Below are 24,194 nucleotides of genomic sequence, written 5' to 3' on the forward strand. Positions count from 1 at the left end.
AGGAAATGTGAAAGCTTGAGGGAAGCCCTACTGGGCTAATCCATGTTCAAAACAGGCTGGGTGCATGTGAGGGCCTCCCAGGTGAAGGCTCGTAAGAGCACGGTGATGAAACCTTCCTGACAGGTAGAAGTCATCCAGAAAAACAGTGAGGTAGTAAGAGTAGGCAGGTACCCCAGGTGCTAACAAATTCCTAGGCATCGGGTGACAGTGTAATTCATCATCTGAACTAGGTCGCTTTTGAGGGTGAAGTGGGCGTGATGGATAATCATACCAGGATAAGTAAAAACTGGGCAAACCCAAACATACGGTTACCCTTGCCAATTCATTTTCTTGGGGGGTGAGGTGGGCAGGAGAGGAGGGAATCATTGAAATTATTATATGTCACAACAGATATTACTAGACCAAACTATCGCTTTGTTTTAGAAAAAATACAGATACTCAATACTATGTACTTCAGTAAGGAATAAAGTATGGTGGGTTTTAAAGGTTCAGAGGACCAACTTAAACCACAATTTCGTGGCAAGCAGCTGAGGACTACAAGCTTTAGGAAAACAAACATAAAAACAGCCTCTGCAATCCAACCTTTGTGACATGAGGTCTGTTCAGAGCAGTGAGCAGAAGAGAGTTCCAGTTGTAACAAGCTGCCCCAATATGGACAAACTTATTTTTTCACTATTATTTTATTTTATTCATTTTATTTTAAAGAAGATTTTATTTATTTGAGAGAGAACGTTGAGACAGAGAGAAATCAGGGCAGGCAGGAAGGGTAGAGGGAGAAGCAGGCTCCCTGCTGAGCAGCGAGCCTGATGTGGGGCTCAATCCCCACACCCAGGGATCATGGCCTGAGCCAAAGGCAGATGCTTAACGACTGAGCCACCCAAGCATCTCTTTTCACTACATTTTGAAGGGAAAGAGAGTTACACAGTTAAATCCTGGGGTAGTGAGGGTGTAGAGAAATTGGTCCCTTCACATAATACCATTGAGATCCTAAACTGGTAAAATCCTTTGGAAAGCAGTGGATGAAACAACTCCATTTCTATAGAGCAATCCTAAAGGAACAGACCCAGGTTCAGGAGGTAATGTTTGCTGAGCACCTGGTAAGAGCCAGGCACTGATGCAAGTGCTTTGCTGTATTCCTTCATTTAATCCACACATCCCTGTCCTCTCAGACACCTATTCTATCCCCATTTAGCATCAGGGCAACAAAGACAGAGATGAAGCCATGGGCCTGAGACTTCCCAGTAAGTAAATGTATACACTGCATACATACAACTGTTCTTGAGGCACTATTTATAATACTGAAACACTGGAAGCAGCCCAAATGTCCAACAACAGGGGAATGGATAAGTTACAACGGTACTGCCATATCCTACCACAAAACAGTGTGCAACCATTAAACATTGTAATAACCATACATAGCAAGACGGAAAATGATCATATAATAGTGAGAAACTAAGAAAACAAAAGTACAACCAGAAAACAACTTGGTACAAAAAGAGGAAAAACGAGACAAAAAGATGACATAAAAATGTTTTTACTCTAAAAAGTACACATTTATTGTGGCTTTTGGGGGGCGTGCACACTTTATACTGTTAACTTGTTTAGTCCTGGCAAAGCCTCCTAAAGAAGGCACTAAGTAGTCCCAATTTTATAGATGAGGAGATTGACGTGCAAAGGTACAGCCACCTCTTGGTATCAGGGCAGTGACATTTTAGGTGACTAGTACAACTGTATTTTGCAGTTTTCCTCCATTTCTCTCACTTCCATAATGTTGGCATATTACTTCTAGCATTTTTAAATAGATGCACGGGGCGCAAAGACGTGCTAACTTGGCAAATGTGCATGGAGAGGCAGCTGGGTTAACTTTCAATCGTGTAAATCCTCAGGCTTTTATTTAGAGCCTACAAATGGATTCTATCAATCTTGGAAGGGAAAAAATGTCACCCAACTCGGAAACCAACATGGCTGGCTCTGAAGTGAAAGGTCAGTTCCGATCACCGTTGAATTCTAAACATGCGTGTCTTTTTTTTTTTTTTCTTTTTGTACATTCAACAAGGAGTTCTTACATTTTAGATAGTAACTTTCTAAGAGTGGCTGTATTTTACCAAAATGTAAAACAAACTAATCCAAAGTCTCCCCTAAAGAGCATCTGCATGTCATGATTAAAGGGCCTGGAAAATACTCTGGACTCTTTGAGAACAAGGACTGGGGTGTATTCATCCCTGTTATCTCCATCTCCTTGTGCACTGCCTGGCACGTGGAAGGCACATCAATAAACGTCTGCTGAATTGAATTTCTCCAACTGCTGTGCAGCAGAACTAGCTCAGCCACAGGGAACAGCAAGCAAATGGGCTTACTACCCATTTCTTCTGAACAAAATGAATAAAATTGTGGGCACAGCATGACCCAGCATTTTGATCATAAGAATCAATTTTTCTTACCTCAAGAGATGTTTGCAACAAAACACAGGGATTGAGAAAAACCGACTGCTGACTTTTATTTTATACCTCTACTGGTAAGTTTAACTCTTGACTGCTCAAGCCAGAAAACTGCCAGTTTAATAACAATGGGTAACCAAAAGGATGATTTCCCTTCGACTTTGAAATGAAATAAACCCAGAGGCTTATAAAGCATCTGTAGTTGGCCTGCTCTGTGATTCCAGCATGCTACCAATGGCCAGGGGCCTTATTATGAATGTAGGGATGTAAGGGGCTGCACTGCCCAGTGGAAAGACCCTGACTTTCAAGTCGGGCAGTGTTCTAGGGTGACTGGAGATTAACCCTTCTGAGTCAGTTTTCTTATCTGTAAAATGGCTGTAACCATCACAGTGACCTCACTAGGTTATTTATTATTATTTTTTTAAGATTTTATTTATTTGACAGACAGAGATCACAAGTAGGCAGAGAGGCAAGCAGAGAGTGGGGGGAAGCAGGCTCCCTACTGAGCAGAGTCCGATGCGGGGCTCAATCCCAGGACCCTGAGTATCATGACCTGAGCTGAAGGCAGAGGCTTTAACCCACTGAGCCACCCAGGCACCGCTATTTTTTATTGTTTTATTTTTTTAAAACGATTTTATTTATTTATTTATTTAGCAGAGAGTGAGAGAGGGAACATAAGCAGGAAGAGTGGGAGAGGGAGAAGTATGCTCCCCACCGAGCAGAGCCTAATATGGGGCTCAATCCCAGGACCCTGGGATTATGACCTGGGCCAAAGGTAGACACTTAACAACTGAGCCACCCAGGTGCCCAGGTTATTTTTAGATTTAAATGAGTTAAGGCAGTAGCAAATGCTTTGTTAAGTAGTAAAGCAGATAGTACTGTTGCTATGATATGCATATGGGATGTGGAAAGGACAGCAGGGTAGAGGAAGCCCTAAGTCTTTGAAAATAAAAACTGACTAACTTTTTCCCTCTTAAACTCATTGCAATACTGCTGTTATTTCAGTTCAGTAAATATCAGGGTGGCTAGTAAGTACGAGGAGCTGTGACAGATATTGGAGATATAAAGATCTTTGCCCTACCTGAGGCAGGAAGTGCTATGAAAACAGGTCTTTTCAGTGTGGATTGCAGAAGTGGGTATTTCTTATGTGGTAGTGTTTAAGAACAGTAGCCCAGGGGCTCCTGGGTGGCTCAGTGGGTTAAAGCCTCTGCCTTCGGCTCAGGTCATGATCCCAGTGTCCTGGGATCGAGCCCCACATCGGGCTCTCTGCTCTGCGGGGAGCCTGCTTCCTCCTCTCTCTCTCTGCCTGCCTCTCTCTGCCTACTTGTGATCTCTGTCTGTCAAATGAATAAATAAAATCTTTAAAAAAAAAAAAGAACAGTAGCCCAAACTGGATGTTGATATGGCTGAATAATAGTCGTTTTTAAAAAATATTTATTTATTTGAGAGAGAGAGAGAGAGAAGGCACACACACACGCCAGGGGGAAGGGGCAGTGGGACAGAAACTCAAGCCGACTCCATGCTGAGCTCAGTGCCTGATGCGGATCTCACAATCCCAAGGTCATGACCTGAGCCAAAATCAGAAGTCAGATGCTCAACCAATTGAGCCTTCTAGGTGCCCCAAATAATATTCATTTTTTAAAAGATTTTACTCATTTATTTGAGAGAGAGAAAGCATGAGAAGGGGGAGGGACAGAAGACAGAAGGAGAGGGAGAAGCAGACTCCCTGCTGAATAGGAAGCCTGATGTGGGACTCAGTCCCAGGACCCTGAGATCATGACTTGAGCCAAAGGCAGATGCTTAACCAACTGAGCCACCCAGGTGGCCCCAATATTCATTTTATAACAGGTTATTTTTTAAAGATATAATTTATATACCACACAATTCAATCATGTACAATATATAATTCAATTTTTAAAGTATTTTTAGTATATATTAAAGGGTTATGCAACCATCTAATTTTAGAACATTTCGGCCTCCCAAAAAGAAACCCTGTACCCATTAGCAACCACTCTCTGTCTCCCTCCATCCTTCCATTCCCAGGCTTAGACAAAGACTAATCTACTTGCCTTTAGATTTTCTTATTCTGGACATTTTATATAGATGGAATTGTACAATAAGTGGTCTTTTATGACTTAGCATTATGTTCTCAAAGTTCACCACGTTGTAGCATGTATCAATATTCATTCCTGTTTATGGCTAAATAATATTCCATTGCATGGATGTACCACATTTTTAAAAAGATTTTACTTTTTTATTAGAGAGATCACAAGTAGGCAGAGAGAGAGGAGGAAGCAGACTCCCCGCCGAGCAGCAAGCCCAACACAGGGCTTGATCCCATAACCTTGAGATCATGATGTGAGCCGAAGGCAGAGACTTAATACACTGAGCCACCCAGGTGCCCCTATGTACCACATTTTTTTTTAAATTTAATTTTATTTTTTATAAACATATAATACATTTTTATCCCCAGGGGTACAGGTCTGTGAATCGCCAGGTTTACACACTTCACAGCACTCACCTTAGCACATACCCTCCCCAATGTCCATAACCCCACCCCCCCTTCTCCCAACCCCCCTCCCCCCATCAACCCTCAGTTTGTTTTGTGAGATGAAGTCACTTATGGTTTGTCTCCCTCCCAATCCCATCTTGTTTCATTTACTCTTCTCCTACCCCCTTAACCCCCCATGTTGCATCTCCTCTCCCTCATATCAGGGAGATCATATGATAGTTGTCTTTCTCCGATTGACTTATTTTGCTAAGCATGATACCCTCTAGTTCCATCCACGTCGTCGCAAAAGGCAAGATTTCATTTCTTTTGATGGCTGCACAGTATTCCCTTGTGTATATATACCACATCTTCTTTATCCATTCATCTGTTGATGGACATCTAGGTTCTTTCCATAGTTTGGCTATTGTAGACATTGCTGCTATAAACATTCGGGTGCACGTGCCCCTTCGGATCACTATGTTTGTATCTTTAGGGTAAATACCCAGTAGTGTACCACATTTTTTTAATCGACTCCTCACCTGATAGACATTTGGGTTGTTCCCACTTTTTGGCTATTTATTATGAATAAAGCTATGATGAACATTTGTGTACAGGTTTTTGTGTATATATGTGTTCTCATTTCTCTTGGGTAGATACTTAAGAGCAGAATTGCTGGGCTATATGGTAACTCTATGTTTAATATCTTCAGAACAGCCAAACTATTTTTCCAAAGCAGCTGTACCCTTTTATAATCCTATCAACGATGCATGAGAGTTTCAATTTCTCTGCATCCTTGTCAACATTTGTTCTTGTCTTTTTGATTATAGTCATTGTACTGGTTATGAAGCATCATTTCTGGGGTTTTAACTGGCATTTCCCTAATGATTAATGATGTTGAGCATCTTTTTAAGTGCTTACTTGCTATTTGTATACTTTCTTTGAAAACCTGTCTATTCAAATCCTTTGCCTATTTTAATATTGGGTTATTTGTCTTTTTATTGCATTCCAAGAATTCTTTATATATTCTGGTGTTATTCCTTATCAGATATACAATTTGTAAATCTCTTCTCCCAAGTTATTGGTTGCCTTTTCACTTTCTTGAGGGTATTGTTTACAGCACAAAAGTTTAATTTTCATACAGTTTTCCCATTTATCTATTTTTTCTTTGTTGCTTGTGCTTTTGGTGTATATCTAAGAAACCCCTGCCTAACCCAAAGTCACTCTGCTAAAAGCTTTCAAGTTTTAGGTCTTACATTTGACTCTTATATACATGATCCATTTGAGTTTATTTTGTGCATTGTATGAGAAAAGGGCCCAAGTCATTCTTCTGGACAATACAATACTTATTTTAACACAGATAACTAGGACAGTATTTCTAGGAGGCAGTCTACTGCACCATTCAAAATATATTTCCCCAAATATCTCCATGGCTGCAGAAAAGACACCATATCATACCACTTGCATGTGGAAGACAATGAGATAAGAATAAATAGCTTTGGGGTACCTGAGTGACCCAGTCAGTTAAGCATCTGACTTCAGCTCAGGTCATGATCTCAGGATCCCTGAATAGAGCCCAGGGTCAGGCTCCCTGCTTCTCCCTTTCCTTTTGCCCCTCCCCCTATTTTGCACCCTCTTTCTCCCTCTCAGATAAATAAAATCTTTTTTAAAAAAGGAATAAACAGCTGATGCACACGGTGATATAAATTTGAATTACCTTTTCTTTTCCACACTTTAGCAAACACAAAATAGATCAGTGTAGAAAGGGAAGGGGAGGAATCAGGTTGACAATAGTGGTTCAAGAAGGAAGTGATATTACAGTAATTCATCCATTCATTTATTACATATTTACTAAACACCTAGAATGTGTCAGGTACCACTCTAAGGACAAAACAAGACAAACATTTCTGCCCTTTACATTCTAGTAGTGGAACAAAGACCAAAGACAAACCAACTAACGAACAAATAAAATAATCAGTATTTCAGAGAACACAAGCAGAGAAAGATGACAGGGTAGAGGACAGGGGAGCGGCTGGGGAGGGAGATAAGCCACCCAGGGAGCTGGGAGAAGCCTGTCCCAGGCATGGACCAGGAATGATACCCGCCACAATAGACCCATTTGTAGAAGAGCAAAGGGTTCTAGAACCATACCACCTGTGTTTATATCCTAGCTTGGTACTCATAAGCTACCTGACCCAAGGCAAGCTACTTAGCTTCTCTAGGCTTCAGTATCCTCAAATATAAAATGGAAGCAATAACAGTAGGTAGCTTATAAGATTCAGGGATTAAATGCGTTAATACACATAAAACAGAACAATATCTGACACATAGTAAGTAATCCATAAACATTAGGTATTATTGACGATTAATATCTCTCTGGAGTACTCAGAAATTAACCAGTGACTGAGTACAGAGGTCCATCTGAGGCTTCAGCAAAAGCTCAAGCTTGCCAAGCATAGAGAAATATGCTTCCAAATTACTCAAACAGTCTATCTCTAATACTCAAGTAATCCAATGACACCACTTGCAAGGTTTCAGATGGTTCGACTCTCGTGCAATAAATCTTAATAGCTCTCCAGAGAAAAAGTTTCTTTACTGGCTTTTACTAGGATCCAGAAATGAGGATGTTTACTCACACTTCAGAGGGCTGGCACCCAGTTTTAATTTTTTTCTCCAAGAATCACTCAGCTGGCAACTTCCTCGCTTTGTCTTATTCCTAGAAGTAGCTGAGCTTGTGTTCAGACAATCTGGCATTGAAAGAAACCCATTCTCTCTCTTACACAAGAGTGCTTGAAGGTGTTTTTCACTCCGTAAGGACAGGAAAGGACCAAACGAATCCACCTGATCTAAGTGGATTCTAATGCCTGCTAATTTTTGTCAACATGTAACAAGTTTTGTAATTCTTTTAACTAACAACAAAATTCCATTTTGGAAAACACATCCCAGGAAGTTAGTGACCCCTTCTCCCCCATTCCCCTACCAAAGTAATCTCTCCAAAGTGATTCACAGCAGTGGCATTAATAAAACAATGGTAAGTGGAGCCAACCTGCGTGTCCATCTATCACTGAATGAGCAAATAATGGTGTCTCAACCTAAGAAAAAACTGTGTGGCCAGGAATACTATGTGAACAGTAATAAATAATGATAGCAATAATTTTCTAAGCACCAACTATCAAAGAGGTATGATGTTAGGGACTTTTTTCTATATTATCTCACTGAAATAACAGGACAGTTATTCTGTTTTACAGATAAGACAATGGGCTCCAGGGGCGCCTGGGTGGCTCAGTGGGTTGGGCCTCTGCCTTCGACTCGGGTCATGATCTCAAGGTCCTGGGATCGAGCCCTGCATCGGGCTCTCTGCTCAGTGGTGAGCTTGCTTCCTCCTCTCTCTGCCTGCCTCTCTGCGTACTTGTGATCTCTCTCTCTCTCTGTCAAATAAATAAATAAAATCTTTAAAAAAAAAAAAGAAAAGAAAAGAAAAGAAAATGGGCTCCAAAAGGTTCAAGCACTTCTACAAAGCCAGTATTCAAACTAAGGTCTGACAGTGGTCTTTCCCTTTCTTTTATTACATTTTATTACATCAAGTGGCTGTGTGAGTACAAACACGTATCTAAAATGACAATGATAACACTTACTGAGCCTTTACCAAGAGCCAGCCACTGTGTTAAGCACTTTACATGTATGATTGCATTTAATCTATATAAAACCCTTCCTTAGAGATGAAGAAAACTGAATCACAAGAAGCTAAGAAACTTGCCTGAGGACAAAAAATTAAAAGTGCAGCCAGGTTTTGAACCCAGACCTCTGACTCTAGAGCCCCAGCTTTTAAACACTTCCCTAATTCTGCCTTCCATGAGTAGAATGTTTTTTAAAAAAAAAAAAAAAAAAAAAAGCAGCAAGGTACAAAATAAGATACTTAATTTAAGAAGTTAAGGGTTGAATGTCAATTCTTCTCCTAAGAATTTGTGCACTTTGCTGAGATGCTACTCTAATTCAGGCCTCATCACCACTCACCCTATCAATAGCCAACAAAGATGGACAGCGTGCTGTGCCACTTTGTGCCACAGCACTGTTCCAGAGGCCGAGGACGTGAGGCTGGTTGGACATGGGCACAGTCCTAACTAGACCCCTCTCTGCCTAGACAGCTCTCATGTGGGCTCTCCTCGTGGGTCCTTATCCATTGGCGCTCAGTTCAAATGTCACCTCCCACCGAAGCCTTCCCTAGTTATAAGCCACATTGGCTTTCCTCCCCTATCCTAGCACTGCCATGAGTTTGCTGTCTGACTTTTCAACTGGAATGAAAGCCCCAAAATGTCAGGGACGATGCCCGCCTGATTTACTTCCTTCATCCACAGAGGTTAGAGAGTGCTTGGCATAAGAGACTCTTGTCCTTATTTGCTCAATGATTAAGGCCTTTCCCTGTTTTTAGTCTCTCTCCCTCCTGCACAGTGCTGGCAAAATGATCTTTCTACAGCAACCAATCTCATGCCATCTCACAATGTCTGGAACCTCCTGTGGCTCCCAGGTGTGTACGGGATGTCAAATTCCAGTCTCATTTGACTTTGTATTCAATGCCTTGTCTGGCCTGGCTGGGGCCTAACCTCTTCTCCAAAATACCTGAGAAGCAGTGAAGTTAAATGGTGAAGAGCATGGGCTACAATTCCAGCTCCACCACCCACGAACCTACCAGAAAGATTTGGGCCTCCGTTTTTTCATCTTAAAACAGGGCAATAAATGAGCATGCAAATCGAAAGAAGACTGCAAGGATTAAACTAGTTATTAGATCAGAAGTATTGAGAGTTGTTCCTGGCACATAACAATAAGTGCTATTTTCTCCTGTTATGAGGCATGGACTTCAGTCACATCAATCTATTCCTTCTTCCCTAAATAAGCCGTGTTCTTTCACACTCCCTGCCTTTTCTATATGTGTTGTTTTTTAAGTCTATCACTGACTCACTATGACTACATGTTTATTAATGTGAGGTTCTTTAGAGCAGAAATTATAGCTTTAATTCTTCATGAGGTATGGGACGCTGATTCATTTGATAAATGTTAAACTAGGATCATTATGTAAAATTAGTCATTTTAATAGTTTGTAGTTACATGAGAAAGGTCAAGGTGACCCTTTAAAGCTCATTTGGTTTTCCTTTTCTGTTTACTTAAATGCTGACTTCTAAGAATAACCGAAGGATTAGAAAGCTTTCTCCTCCCCAATTCTGCAGGCTCTCATCTTCCACCTACTCCTTTCTCACCATCATTTACAACAATAATGTCATCAATACCGACCCCCCAAGCTAGTCAAAGTGATCCTTAAATACTATATAAAATGTAAGGAGTTATTATTACTACCAGTAATACAGAGAGATCTTGCCTCTGCTAGTAACTACTGGCAGGAGCTTGTCCAATAACATGGAGAGATGCTGTTTCCTGTTTCCCTATCCTTACCCCATTCCAGGGAGAAATGCTGACCTATGCAGGTTAGGAGCAACATGGAAAATAAATGTCAAAGTTGTAAATAAAAATGAAACTGGTGAGTTAATTTGTAGTTTGGAATATTCTGGGGGCCTGGGAGATTTGCCGAAAGGATAGAATCCAATTAGTTCAAGGATATTGGGTTCTCAGAAATCAAGGAGGAAAAGCTTGCTTTTCAACACATGGCCTGGGGCAGGTCTCACACCTATGAAAGGTATCTACCTGTAGGGCCTAGATCCTTCCCCATCCTCACTATTCTACTCTAATTTCATTATTTTATGGAGTAGGTAACCATAAATTATACAGTGTCCTGGCTTAGGAGTATCATATATTGTTGTCTTGGTGGAAAAATATGTTCCCAGTTCTAAACAACTGGCCGATAGACTGCTTTTTGGAAAATGTCTCATTTATAAACTGGGGACTGCATAGGTTTGGAATCAGTTCCCTCTGGAGAGGATGTGCCAAGTTTTGTGTCCTAAGTTTTGCAGTAAAAAGAAGCCAACCTCAGCGAAATGAGTAATGTGGGATCCTTGGCCAAATTCTCAGATCCAAATCTGGGTTAAGCAATAAATAATATAATGGCAAGGGAGCAAGAGGAGACAAGATGAGAAATGGGAGACTCTAGAAGCCCAGAAAGCCAGAATCAGGCGCACCAAGGTTAGGACCTGCCCCTTAGGAAGCAGCTCTCCCCTTCTGCCCTTCTCCCATCAGCTCAGGGTGGGCTCCCTGCCACTACTAGATCTGGGCTTAGACATCACCACTTTAGAGGGACCTCCCTGCCTATCCAAGGTAAAGGTGACCCTCCTCAGGACTTTTCTTCTCTTTATTGAACTTGGTGCTCTCTAAAATGGCCTTTCTGCTTCTTTACTATCTGCCTCTGCCTAAGGGAACACGAACTCCACGAGGAGTCTTACTCATGTCAGGCTCACCAGTGTATACCCAGGGCCTAGCACAGTGTGTGGCACATGGAAGGGACACAGGAAATATTTGAACAAACAGGGTTGTGGTATGAGAATTCAATGATGGAATCAATGATCGATTTATCTATTTATCTATCCCCCCGCCACCTACTGATTTTAATCTTTCTACTTACCCCCCTCCCCACCTACTATGTCTGGTATAGCACTGCTACACACCTGTCCTTCATAAAAATTATAAAAGAAGCAAAACAGACAATGATACTGTTATGAGGCAGCAAGAACTCACTGAACACTCTGTATATGTCTCACAGTATAGGAGAAACCAGGAATATAAAACACGGCCCTTTAGGGAGGCAAAGCAGAATCAGCTGAAGGCTGATAGCAGCTTGCATGCTAACTTGAAATTTGCTAATACATAAAGGCAGTTATGCCATTCAAGACACTTCGAGTCAATGTTCAGAATTTATAGGAACTCCTGGTATCCACCTGACACTACGCTGATGTTGATCACAGGGGAGGAAATGAAGGCATGGCAATGGTGTGGGCAAAGGAGAAATCGGCTCTGCAACATTCTCCCACGAAGTTAAACCCTTTATAAAAGGTTTTGGGCCCATCTTTTTTCACAAGGGAACAAGGGGAGTGATCACTCTATCAGGGTGACCCCCTTTCCCACACGTTGCACAAAGGCCCATTTATTCCGGTACCCAGCCACAGCAGCCTCTGCCCCTCCATTTCCTGTTGAAAGGCAGGGATGCTGCCATGTGGAGGTGACCAAGTGACCAAGACTAAGGGCATGTCACTTCCCTTCTCTCCAGTGTTACAACTGCAGCTGTAGTTCCGTTAGCTGCATTTTGGGGAAAAAACTCGAGAACAAGGCCTTCACGGTCTCTTTCAGCATTATAGTTTCATAAAATCTTATCTGTACAGGGATTCAGAAAATGAGTAAACTGCTTTTGAAATGTTTTCAGCATAGAGTTCTTTGACTCACACTTAAAAGTTGGGAAAGAAAAGATTTATTTAAGACAGTGGTTTCAAACTTTTTAAAGTAATGGACTACTTTGTTTGTAAATAAAATTTTACATGGATCCTAAATACATTAAACAGGAAGGGTAGCTCCCCTCTGGTTGCAGCTAGGGTGAGAGGCCCCGGGCTATATCCTCTCAGCTTTCCCTTCTCCTTTTGAAGGGGCCCCTGACATCTCTGAGGAACACACTTGTCTAAGAAGAAAGGTAAAGGAAGTTAAGATTTAGATAAATAAACCAATGAATGGGGAAGATGGGAAGGCTTTTTCTTAATGGTTAAGGAGTGGTGGAGTTGGAAAGTCCCCACTTGTAACCATCATAGTAAAGACTGGTTGGAGCATGAATCTTCAACAAATGCTCGATCTAGGACGGAAAGTTTGATAAGAAGCAGGAGATTTGCGTGATCTTCAAATGTCTCCTCTTGGATTGCTTAGAAGAGAAAAAACTCTGCTTATCAGGGCACAAACATCACTGGTCTAAGACTTCAAAATGTGAATGTCATGTAAGACAAAGGAAGGCTAAGGACGTGTTCCTGATTAAAAGATAGAAGAGAGAGGGCATTTTAATAAATACGATCCTTGACTGGACTGTGTACTCGAGGGGGAAAGAACATCACTGCAACATATGAACTATGGATCATTAATCTGATAAAAGTGCTGTATCAGTGTGAAATCTCCTGAATTTGGTAACTGTGCTATGGTTATAGAAGAGAATGTCCTTGTTCTTGGGAAACATATATTGGAACTATTTGGCCTGAAGGGAACAGGATATGTGTGAGCTACTCTCTAAGAGTTCAGAAAAAAATACATGATATAGTATTTACAGGTACAGAGAGGGCAGTGGTTTTCTGAGTGGGGTCGCTGCAGGACCATCAGCTTCACCCACTTGCTAGAAATACAAATTCTTCAGTTCCACCCCAGACCTGCCAAAGCAGCTGTGTGGGGGTGCACCCAGTACCTCTAGGGCATTCGGATGCACACCTGAGTTAGAAAACCACTGGGACAAAGAGGATGATAACACAAATGCGAGGAAACACTAAAATTGGCAAAGGCACATGGGAGTTCTTTGTTTATTACTGAAGCTTTACTGTCAGTTTGGAATTGTTTCCAAATGAAAATGAATAGTAACAACTGTAAGACTACCCTGGGGTGATTTACATACAGAGGTGGAGAGGAAGAGCCCTTGGAGGCAAGGAGGCAAATCCTGGGGTTCTGGCAGTCCGTCCCCCTCCCCCCCATAGGAGGTGGTGGGATTGGGGGTGGGGGTGTGGGCCTGCAGCTCCAGCAGGGAGTGAGAAGCAGGATGTCTGTATGCATGGTCTTCAAACAATGCATCTCCTTCCTGCAAAAAACATGAGCACCAAGTTTACTAACCTGAATAAGAGAGTCCAGCAATCTCTATAAAGAGGTCTTCTTCAGAAAAGCTTTCAGGGAGCATGAGGAAAGCTGTGGTCACAGCACTCTTCAGATTTTTATCAAGGGCTGACCTAAGAGCAACATTCTCATTCATTGCTATGATTTTAACCTGCAAAAAAGCAGAACATTTAGAAGAAAAATGTCAAAGTGGATTACTGCTCAAGCTATGGGTTCACGCATGCACTGAAACTATCCCAAACCCTTTGCGCTGAAGATCTTGAAATATTAGGCCAGTAGACATGAAATAATTACTCTAATAAGAAATCCCAGAGGTTTGTGTTCTTTGCCAGAATCAAAGATATCCTGAATGAAAGCAAACTAAATATTTCTCTTAAATGAGGAAATTCTCCACAGGTTTTGAAAAAGAAGTCAGTATAAATGAAATAAACATCCTTCGGGAAATTTTGTATTTTTAAATTTTATAATTTCATTGTTATTTACTTAATTTTATGGTAAACAAAGGCATTTTACTTCTTTATTTAGAACTCACCTCTATTCTTATCCATATATAATCTAAGAACTTCATGTTTTATTTTGAACTGATTTTGAACCTGACTAAGGAAAAAAGGAAAGAAAATTAGCTAGAGTAGAAACAGCATGCGTTTGGGGGTAGGTATGGGCTCAGGTCTAGGTATTTACTAGCTCGTGAATTTGACCAATTACTTAACCTCTCTGAACTTAAGTCCTCATCTATAAAATGGCAATAAATGTGCATCAAAGAATTGTTGCAAAGATTGAATGAAATAATAAATGTAAAGTACCTAATGTACTAGTGAATGCCTTGATCAATAAAAAGGATTTTTCTCCTGAATACACAGTGGAAGGTGCTGTCTTTGACTTTCCTCAAATCCATTAAAATACAAATTGTTCTGGTTTGCTCTGAAATTCTGTTTTGAAGATGGCACTGTAGTTAGGAAAGTGTTCAAGACCTAGCTCCATCTCTTACTAGCTCTGTGACTATGGCCACAATTCCTTATCAGTAAAATGGGGTTAATAACAGAACCAAATTGATAAGGTTGTTGGTTAGATTAAATGAGATACTGCATACCACCCTCAGCTGAAGTGAGCTTCCTTCTCTATCTTTGGGCACAATACAAGAATTTCCCTGGGCCAGAGCTTCTCACCTTTAGCAAGCACCAACAATCACTTGGGAGAGCTTATTAAAATGCATATTATTAGGTCCATTCCCCAGTATTTCTGATTCAGGAGGCCTGAGACAGGCCTGAAAATGTACATTTCTGACAAGTTCTCAGATGGTCAAGGAACCTTCACATTTTGAGAACCACTGCTCGCAGGTATATATTTAGAAGTAGAAATGCCACATGGCTCTTCAGAGTGCTTGTGCCAATTTACACTCCTAGTATAATCTTTCTAAACCATCAGGCTGCTTCTAACTGATTGTCTATAAACAAGGGAAGAGTCTGCAAGTTCCTATAAGGACCCTCACCTATCTGAAATGTATCTACCTTCTGTAAACCATTTAGTGCTGTCACCAAATCTTCCCCAATTCTAGAAAACGGGCTTAAGTTGCCTTTCATCTGTCAAATAAAGATGATTTCTGAGAAAAATTAAGATGGCATTAAAAGACACTATCAGAAACGAAATTAAAATTTTATTAGACTGCAAGGAGAAAAGATGATGTATGTCTCAAAGTAATTTCTTCTTTTTATTGTCAAAACGGTATTATAAAACAACAATTTTATTAACTTAAGAACCTAACTTCTATCTTTTACCTTTTGTCCCTACTTTTTTCCTAAGGGAATATTTATAATAACCAAACCTCTCTATGGAAGGTATGACACCTTATTCAATACTCCCAACTCCTCCCTTGTAATTACAGCACTTAATAGCCCTTAATTAAGCCTTTCAGCACTTGGGTGAGTTTAGCATTATTGCAATCATCTGCAGAAAGGAAAACGAAGGTGCAGTCCAGTAGCATGACTCGCCCAACATTGCATAATGAGTTGATGGCAAAAATCAGGGTAACACCCTTATAATTGGCAGATCCAGTTCTAAATTTTTTAAATTATTTTCAAGCATTCAGTTAGGGATCTGTTCTGGTTAACTTTTGTTGTTGTTCTGGTTAACTTCTTATCTGGAAAGTTGATTAAAAGAAATGTTAAGTTCCTATATAACTCCTATGTTCACTCCTTGAATAACTTTCCCAAACTTTGTATCCCATAAAGAATCAGGTCTAGGAGGGCAACCTCCTCATTTTACTAATGGGGAAACTGAGGCCCAGAGGGTTAAAAGATCTTCCCTTGAGAAGTAGTGGCACACCAAAAGAGGACCTAGGTCCCTGATTTATCCAGAGCTCTTTCTAAAACCCTGCGAAGCCTGTTTATTCCCATATTCCTGTTCTTCATCCTCATTCACCAGGTCCTGCTCAATAATTCTTCATCCTCTCTCTTTTCGGTGGCTTTTACAGAAACTCAATGAAAACAGAAGTTGTTCCGAGATGCTAACAAATCAGGGTAAGTTTGGGGAAATTTTCCTATTCAAAGCAATACACTTGCTCTCCAAGAAAGTCACTCTACTTAGTGAAAAAAACCAGTCTGTTTGCTAAGTAAGGTTAAGAGAATAAAAATAAAAGCATCCTTACTCAAAGGAAAAATGTCAATTCAGAAGACTCTGCTACTGTGCTGATCTGGCTCTCCAGTGTAAGGCGACCTAGGCACTTGTCTCAGCAGCACTGTTACTGTGGTTCAGAGTCAAGCCAGTGAACTCCTGGGACACTGCCAGAGAGGCCTGGGAAAAAAAGAAAGTCCTCCGATTTGTGAATAGCTGTTTGTGTCTTACTGGGAATGCCCCGACCTGAACTGCATAGATAGCATTAACATTACTGCCAAGGGGAAAATCGTTACTGGAGAGAGGAAGGAGTAAAGCTTGAAGGGACTTTCAAAAGCTCAACTTGAGAGATTTGTGAGTACCTTTCAAGATAGAAAAGAGTCACATGCGGTGGTTTCCTCTATAATACAGTCACAGGGAGACAGTCCTTGAATTGCAATCAGTAAAGTCATAGTCACAAAGAACACGGCCCTACCTAGTGTTCACTCAACTAGTAACCAAATGACACTTCCCACAGAAGTTTTCCATTCCAAATGGCCAGAAACAATAATTTTTCTAAATGGTCACTGCCTGAGGACCAAGAAGAAACCCTGAACATTCGAGCTGGATGAAACCTTATCATCTATCTGTTGGACTATGGATTCTTCTAGGACTAGCAATGTGGTGTTATTTTTTTGATTCCTTTAGCACCCACAGAGGAGAAACTTAGTCGTCTCTTGAATAAGTAAATTAATGGCTCAAATTTTGCATTTCAAAGGCTAGGGGCACAAACATTTGCTCACAGCTGGGCAGAGCCAAGACCAGTAAGTCAGGTTTTCCAACTCTCTTTCAGGGATCTTTAATACCACTGGGATTTTTCTAGCCACAAAAAGTAAATCACTGAAGTTACAATATGGTAATAACTGCGAAACGCTGAATATACTAAAAACCGCTGTACACTTTAAATGGTTGAATTGTATGGTATGTGAATTATATCTCAATAATTTATGTTATAAAATATCTGTATTACTAGCAAAAAAAAGAGAAAAAATACTGCAATGAATACATTAAATTAAAATTCTCACAAGATGGGAGTGGGAGGTAGACAAACCATAAGTAACTCTTAATTTCACAAAACAAACTGAGGGTTGATGGGGGGAGGGGGGTTGGGAGAGGGAGGTGGGGTTATGGACATTGGGGAGGGTATGTGCTATGGTGAGTGCTGTGAAGTGTGTAAACCTGGCGATTCACAGACCTGTAACCCTGGGGATAAAAATATATGTTTATAAAAAAAAAATTAAAAAATAAAATTCTCTCAACTAGGTAGCAAAATGCTATGACATATCAATGAGAATGCTTTAAAAATTCAAACCAAATTATCTATACACTAAAACATGAAATACAAAAACCCAGACTTAGGTTAAATAAATTAAAGAAATGACTATCAATATTTCTTGAGAGTTCTTTTGACTTAAAAAAGAACTGACCACAAGATTCTATTAAATACTTTAAATTTCATTGCTCTTTCCTTGAAAAATGACTTGGTAAGTGACTCAGAAACTTAAAGCTACACTAGAAATAAAAGTGACTTACCTAACCTCAGTTATGAGGTAAGTTAATGGTAAAGTATGATAGAAATTTAATTTATACTGAATTTTTTTCCCCGAAATGTCCATGTTTTCAAGCAAGGTATTCTTTTATATTTTTAAAATATTATCAATAAACTTCATTTTTAAAAAAGATTATTTATTTATTTATTTGACAGACAGAGATCACAAGTAGGCAGAGAGGCTGGCAGAGAGAGAGAGAGAGAGAGAGGGGAGGAAGCAGGCTCCCCGCTGAGCAGAGAGCCTGATGCAGGGCTCCATCCCAGGACCCCGGGATCATGACCTGAGCCAAAGGCAGAAGCTTTAACCCACTGAGCCACCCAGGTGCCCCAAATAAACTTTATTTTTTAAAACAGTTTTAGAGTCATAGCAAAACTGACCAAAAAATACAGAGTTCCCATACACCCTCTGTGTATTCCTTTTAAAGACCTGAATTGAGAAATTTTGTTCTATTTGCAATATGGAAGATAATTTTAAAGGTTTAGACAATATAATTTAAAACACCTCCTTCTCTTAAAACACATAAAAACAGAATTTGTACTCATTTCACAATTCTAAGACCTTCACTTATTTTTCTGGGTGGGGGGGTCCACAAGGCTACCACCAACCCTTTCTATTCATGAGATTTGTTCACGTTTGATTACTATTTGCTGCCACCTAGCGGTAAAAAAATCATTGGTTTAAAGATCGTTACCACTGACCATTCTCTCTGGTTAGCAGTGATTTCCATGGACAGGGAAGGAAAATGCTAATGGGTGAAAGAGTTAATTCACCCATTCACAATTTTTTTTTTTAAGAGATTTTATTTATTTATTTGTCAGAGAGAGAGAGAGAGAGAGAGCGCAAGCACAGGCAGAAAGAGTGGCAGGCAAAGACAGAGAGAGAAGCATGCTCCCTGCCGAGCGAGGAGGAGCCCGATATGGGACCGATCCCAGCACGCTGGGATCGTGACCTGAGCCGAAGGCAGCTGCTTAACCAACTGAGCCACCCAGGCGTCCCCATTCACAATTTTTTATTTTATTTTTTACCATGTTCTATGTTCAACACTTTCAAATGAGTCTTAATATAGCCTAATTTTCTTCAGTTATTAGTTTAATATTAAGCCTGAAAGGCAGTCATTGTCCTCAATAACATTTTCTTTTTCAAGTTAGCTGAGAAATGCAGTTTTGATCAAGATGAGTATAGCAACTACTACTTGTCTTGAGTTGCTGTTTTTATTTTATCAGGATATGTGACATTTAGATAAAATCTGAGGTCATTTCCAGTGCTAAATTCTGAGACTTTATGGCATTTCATTTTCTAAAACTTATCTTAAAAAAAAATTGAAATATTCCAAGTACAAAGCATAGTACAAAGAACAGTAGAACATTTTCACATTCAATATCTCATTTTATCTCAAAATAACTCTGAGATAGGCAAGGACAAAGAGAAAGGAACGATCATTTCCTAAGTATCTATTAAGTGCCAGCCATTTTAGATCGAGGCATTTCTCAAATGCCTTTTAAGGTTGATGTTGTCAAACTAATCCACAGAGGAGGATATCCCAAGGCTCAGGGAAATTTAGTCACTGGTACAGGGTCACATAGCTGGGGTTTGTCATAGCTGGGACCCAAACCCTAGATCTCATTCTAAAACACCCGTGTTCTTTCCAGCATTATCATTCTGCTTCCACTTCTCAACACCTTTGTGAAGGCAAGTACTTTATTGTTACTCCATCCTACAGATAAATTACCCGAGGTTCAAAAAGATAGGAACAAGTTTCCCAAGTTCACATAAACAGCTAACAAGTGGCAGGAATGAATAAGACCTAAAGGTTCTAATTCTGTTTTCATTAGTCTTTCCATTAGGCTACATATTTTATAAATTTATTTTATTTTTAAATCTCTTTCATGTTTTTAAGTAATCTCTAATTACATCATGGGGCTTGAACTCACAACCTGAGATCAACAGTTGCATGCTCCACCAACTGAGCCAGCCAGGTGCCCCCATGTTTTATAAACTAAAAAAAGAAAAAAGAAAAAAAATTTGGGAAGAAAATATCTACAAATTTTCAATTATATTTATTCATTAAATTATTTTACTAATTATCCAGCTTTACTGGATTATCTTTACTAATTATCCAGCTTAGAAATGAGAAATTCATCTATGTATATGAAATTAATTCAGTAAGCCTATTGTTTCTGAAGTTTAAGAAAAATGTTTTACTGGGGTACCTGAGTGGCTCAGTCAATTGGGTGGCCAAACTCTTGATTTTGGCTCAGGTCATGATCTCAGGGTCCTAGGATAAAGCCTCTCAAGTCAAGCTCTGCACTCCACAGGAAGTCTGCTCCAGAATTCTCTTTCCCTCTGCCTCTCTTCTCGCTTGTGCGCACATGCACACACACTTTTTCTCTCTCAAATAAATCTTAAAAAAAATGTTTTTACTAAAATAAAAATTACACAGTGAAATGCACCAATCTAAAGGGTACAGCCTGACAAATTTTTATATATGGACATACCTATATACCTATTGTCCTGATCAAGTGTTTCTGGATCTTTTAATGAGCTATTCCATTAAATTCTAAGTTCAGAAGCAAGGTAAGAGAATTGTGTCCACCCATGTATATCAATGGAGATTTGGGTGGGGGGAGGGGCAGAGGAGAGGAAGGAGAATTTTTTTTTTAAAGATTTTATTCATTTATTTGACAGACAGAGGTCACAAGTAGGGAGAGAGACAGGCAGAGAGAGAGGAGGAAGCAGGTTCCCCGCTGAGCAGGGAGCCTGATGCAGGGCTTGATCCCAGGACCGTGGGATCATGACCTGAGCCGAAGGCAGAGGCTTTAACCCACTGAGCCACCCAGGCGCCCCACTTTTTTTTTTTTTTTAAAGATTTTATTTATTTATTTGACAGAGAGACACGGAGAGAAGGAACACAGCAGGGGGAATGGGAGAAGGAGAAACAGGCTTCCCGCTGAGTGGGGAGCCCAATGCTGGGCTCAATCCCAGGACCCCAGGATCATGACCCAAGCCAAATGCAGACAGACAGCGAACCAACCCATGCGCTCCAGGGTCAGGGAATCTTAAGCAGGCTCCACACCCAGCACAGAGACCAAAGCAGGGCTCAAACTCATGACCCTGAGATAATGACCTGAGCTGAAATTAAGAATTGGATGCTTAACCGACTGAGCCACCCACATGCCACTCAATAGAGATTTTTATGACACAACCAAGTGAGCTAAGGTTGTATAAATCTCTAATTTTTTGCTATAACTGATAAAAAGAGGAGCAGCAGAATCACTCTTATGGGAGACATTTGAGAACAAACCTTGTTTTGGGGCCTGAGACCCTCTAACAGCACAAAGAAAATTGTTCCTTGCTGTGAGATTAGCAACTATTACTATTCTGCATAGTTCTTAAACTATGAAAACACTCCTTCATAGAAAATAGGCTATATATCTGCAAAAAGAATACAATGTCAAAAGTTCAAGTCCTTTGGGAAGACTGGGTGGCTCAGTCGGTTGGGCCATCCTCTTGATTTCACCTTGGGTCATGATCTCACAGTTAGTTGTTTGATAGAGTCTGGAGTCCGACTCTGCGCTCAGAAGGGAGTCTGCTTGAGATTCTCTCTCTCCCTCTGCTCCTCCCACTATGTGTAAGCTCTCTCTCAAATAAATAAATCTTAAAAAAAAAAAAAAAAGTTCAAATCCTTTCCACTGTTTTCCTGTTTTGTTTCTATTAAAACCCGGGGAATCTTACCCCCCACAGCCTCCTCTGGTGGCAACCCAAATGAAGGAAGGACTTTAAAACAGGATCTCACCACGGGCCTGAGGAGGGTAAGAAAGGGGATCAGAATCTACTCCCTTCTGAAATACTACCTGACTCATTCATTTACTCAAAAAATGTTTGCTGGATGCTTACTATGTCCCAGGCACTGTCCTAGGCACTGCTGGGATACATCAGTGGACAAACAGTGCCCTGTGGCACTTACATTTTGGAATGGTGATTTGGGTCATGCTGACAGAGGTTCCACTGAGGCACTGGGCACCTCTCCTGCCATCCTTCTGAGCCCAAATGGACGGATTCTGAGCCTCATTCAGACAACTGGGGTATCTTTAGAGAGAAGGCACGAGTAGTGTGGATAATATCTGGCTATTGTTTGGCACTAAATTCTATATGGCTAAAAGGAGTCTGAAATTCATTTCTGTTTTGGAGTTCCATCTCATTGTAATCACATAGATCAAAGCAAGGTCAGGTTCAGAGAGGAGAGACATCCCTGACTGTGGCAGCCAATAAGACTTGCTCACCGGTTTTTGGAGTCGTCCAGCAACATACAAGTTATTCCAGTTGAGAAGATCTTCAATCAAACTGTTAGTGCTAATGACCCCATATTTGATAAGCTAGAAAAGAAAAGATATGGGCATGAAAGAGAGTAAAATACCACACTGTTGCTTTTGCAAATGCAAAATATAAGAAAAAAAATTCTGACCAGAGTAGCACTCTGATTTCCAAAACCACTTAAAATCTCTGCCTTGTGAAAACACACATCTCCACCAGAATCTTTCAAAAAGGATTAGTTTCCAAGACTCATCTGTCCCCTCAGGGATGTGAGGTGAAGCAATCACTTCAGGCTCTTGTGATGATAAAGGCACAATGGCTCTCTACGGCTATCTAGCACATACTGGTCCTCACCGAATTGGAAATAAAAATTGGGTTTGCACCACAGACAGTGTGAGAAGCAAAGATATAGTTCATGTTTCTTATTTCAGAAATAAGAGACCTAATAAATGGTGTGCCCAAGGAGGCACCATTAATAGCTGAGTAAAAACTAGGTTCCCGAGTGTCAGTCTGGGCTTCCAATGTTCATCACAGAGTACAAGAAATTTTCTTTACATAGAAGTTTTCACCAACATCCTTTACATGGTGAATTTCTCTTTTACTATTAAGTATTTCAAACACATATAATTACAAAGCCACATCTAAAAATTAAACCTCTTTATCAGAGCTAAACACATGGAATTATGGCCAAGCTCATTTCAAAAGCAATGTGTACAAACCCTGAATGTAGTTGTTCCAGGTTACAAAATCCCATTTGCTTCAACAAATAACTTCAGAATCACTTTGCTAAACTTCAGTATTCAAACAGCCTTCTCAGGCTACAAATATCTAAAAAGTAGCTTAAGAATTTTAATTAAAAAGTACAGTCCCTTTGGCATGTAATTATGCCCCAACATTTGGCTACTGGAGCTTATAATATTGTTGAAACCACTAATTAGAGATAGGCTCAGCATAATACTAATTATGGAGAAAGAACAAAGTTACATGTTTGGCATGACTAAAGTAGATGTGGAACACTGCACTGAGCCACTATCTTCCCTCTAGTCTGGCCACAATATAGCAGAAAGCCCTTCTTAATGCAGGCACAGAACAACGGGGTAGTAATGGAAACACCGTTGACCTGGAAGTCAGGGGCCTCTCACATTATAACGAGTTGCATGACCTTATAGAAGTCATGTCCACTCTCTGAACCCTCATTTCCTCAACTGCAAAATTCAGGTTGGAGCAGGATTAGACCCCAATCAGAAAAGTAAACAGAGGGCCTAAAGGCTATACAGACATCACCAATCAATCATAGTACTCATTTCTGCCAAGTTCAGACAGGTCTTCAAAATCCTTAAGTCAGTACTCCAACCTCCTGCCCTTCAAAGCCTGGTCCATAGATAGGTAGTATCTGCATCACCTGGGAGCTTGTCAAAATACCCAAAATCGCAAGCACCATTCCAGACCACCTTAATCACTATCTGCATTTCAAAGAGATCCTCACGTGATTCATCAGCACATCAAAGTAAGATTGCTCGAAGCCATCAGCAGCACAGAGCAGAACTAGCAGAGCTGATGGAACCTGTATGTCACCAGTAGCCCTGCTTATCTGTAGGGGGTATATGACTTAGTCCCCCCTTGGTCCTCTTAGGCTGCAGTCCTGCCTAGTTCTTGGCAGCTTTCTTAGAGATAGGGCCCCTTCATGTGAAAGTTTGGCAGGATTCCTGCCATCGGACAATCCTCTGCTGTGATCTGTGCTGTTTAGCTACTCTCCAACAAGGACATGGGTGCCTCCTCAAATTCTACCCACTTGCTGTCACCAAAAGGTTCCTATTGCACAGCATCACATGCTCTTGACTACCTGTGATACCCTCATCCTGAGTGGGCCTGAGTATTTGTCCCACTAACCAAAGCAGTGGTTCTCAAAGTGTGTTTTCCAGACCAGCAGCAGTAGCGGCATCATTTGGAAGCTGTCAGAAATGTAAACCC

General features: G+C 40.6%; 1 protein-coding gene across 9 annotated transcripts in view; it reads right to left on the bottom strand.

Annotated features, from left to right (window-relative positions):
• Nucleotides 1–24,194, bottom strand: part of TAMM41 (TAM41 mitochondrial translocator assembly and maintenance homolog) — a 59,827-nt gene that overhangs the window by 31,923 nt on the left and 3,710 nt on the right. For 8 of the 9 annotated variants that reach the window (XM_032841459.1, XM_032841461.1, XM_032841463.1 and 5 more), the window contains exons 3-4: nucleotides 22,193–22,285; nucleotides 13,714–13,864 (exon numbers count right to left, since the gene is read on the bottom strand). In XM_032841459.1, coding sequence (XP_032697350.1) covers nucleotides 13,714–13,864; nucleotides 22,193–22,285 — 244 coding nt within the window. Of the gene's footprint in view, nucleotides 1–13,713; nucleotides 13,865–16,357; nucleotides 16,437–22,192; nucleotides 22,286–24,194 lie in introns of those variants that run through there. The other variant, XM_032841466.1, reaches the window with a different exon arrangement.

The sequence above is a fragment of the Lontra canadensis genome, unplaced genomic scaffold (genome assembly GCF_010015895.1).
Source record: "Lontra canadensis isolate GAN:19392208 unplaced genomic scaffold, GSC_riverotter_1.0 scaffold124, whole genome shotgun sequence".
Taxonomy (NCBI): Eukaryota; Metazoa; Chordata; class Mammalia; order Carnivora; family Mustelidae; genus Lontra; species Lontra canadensis.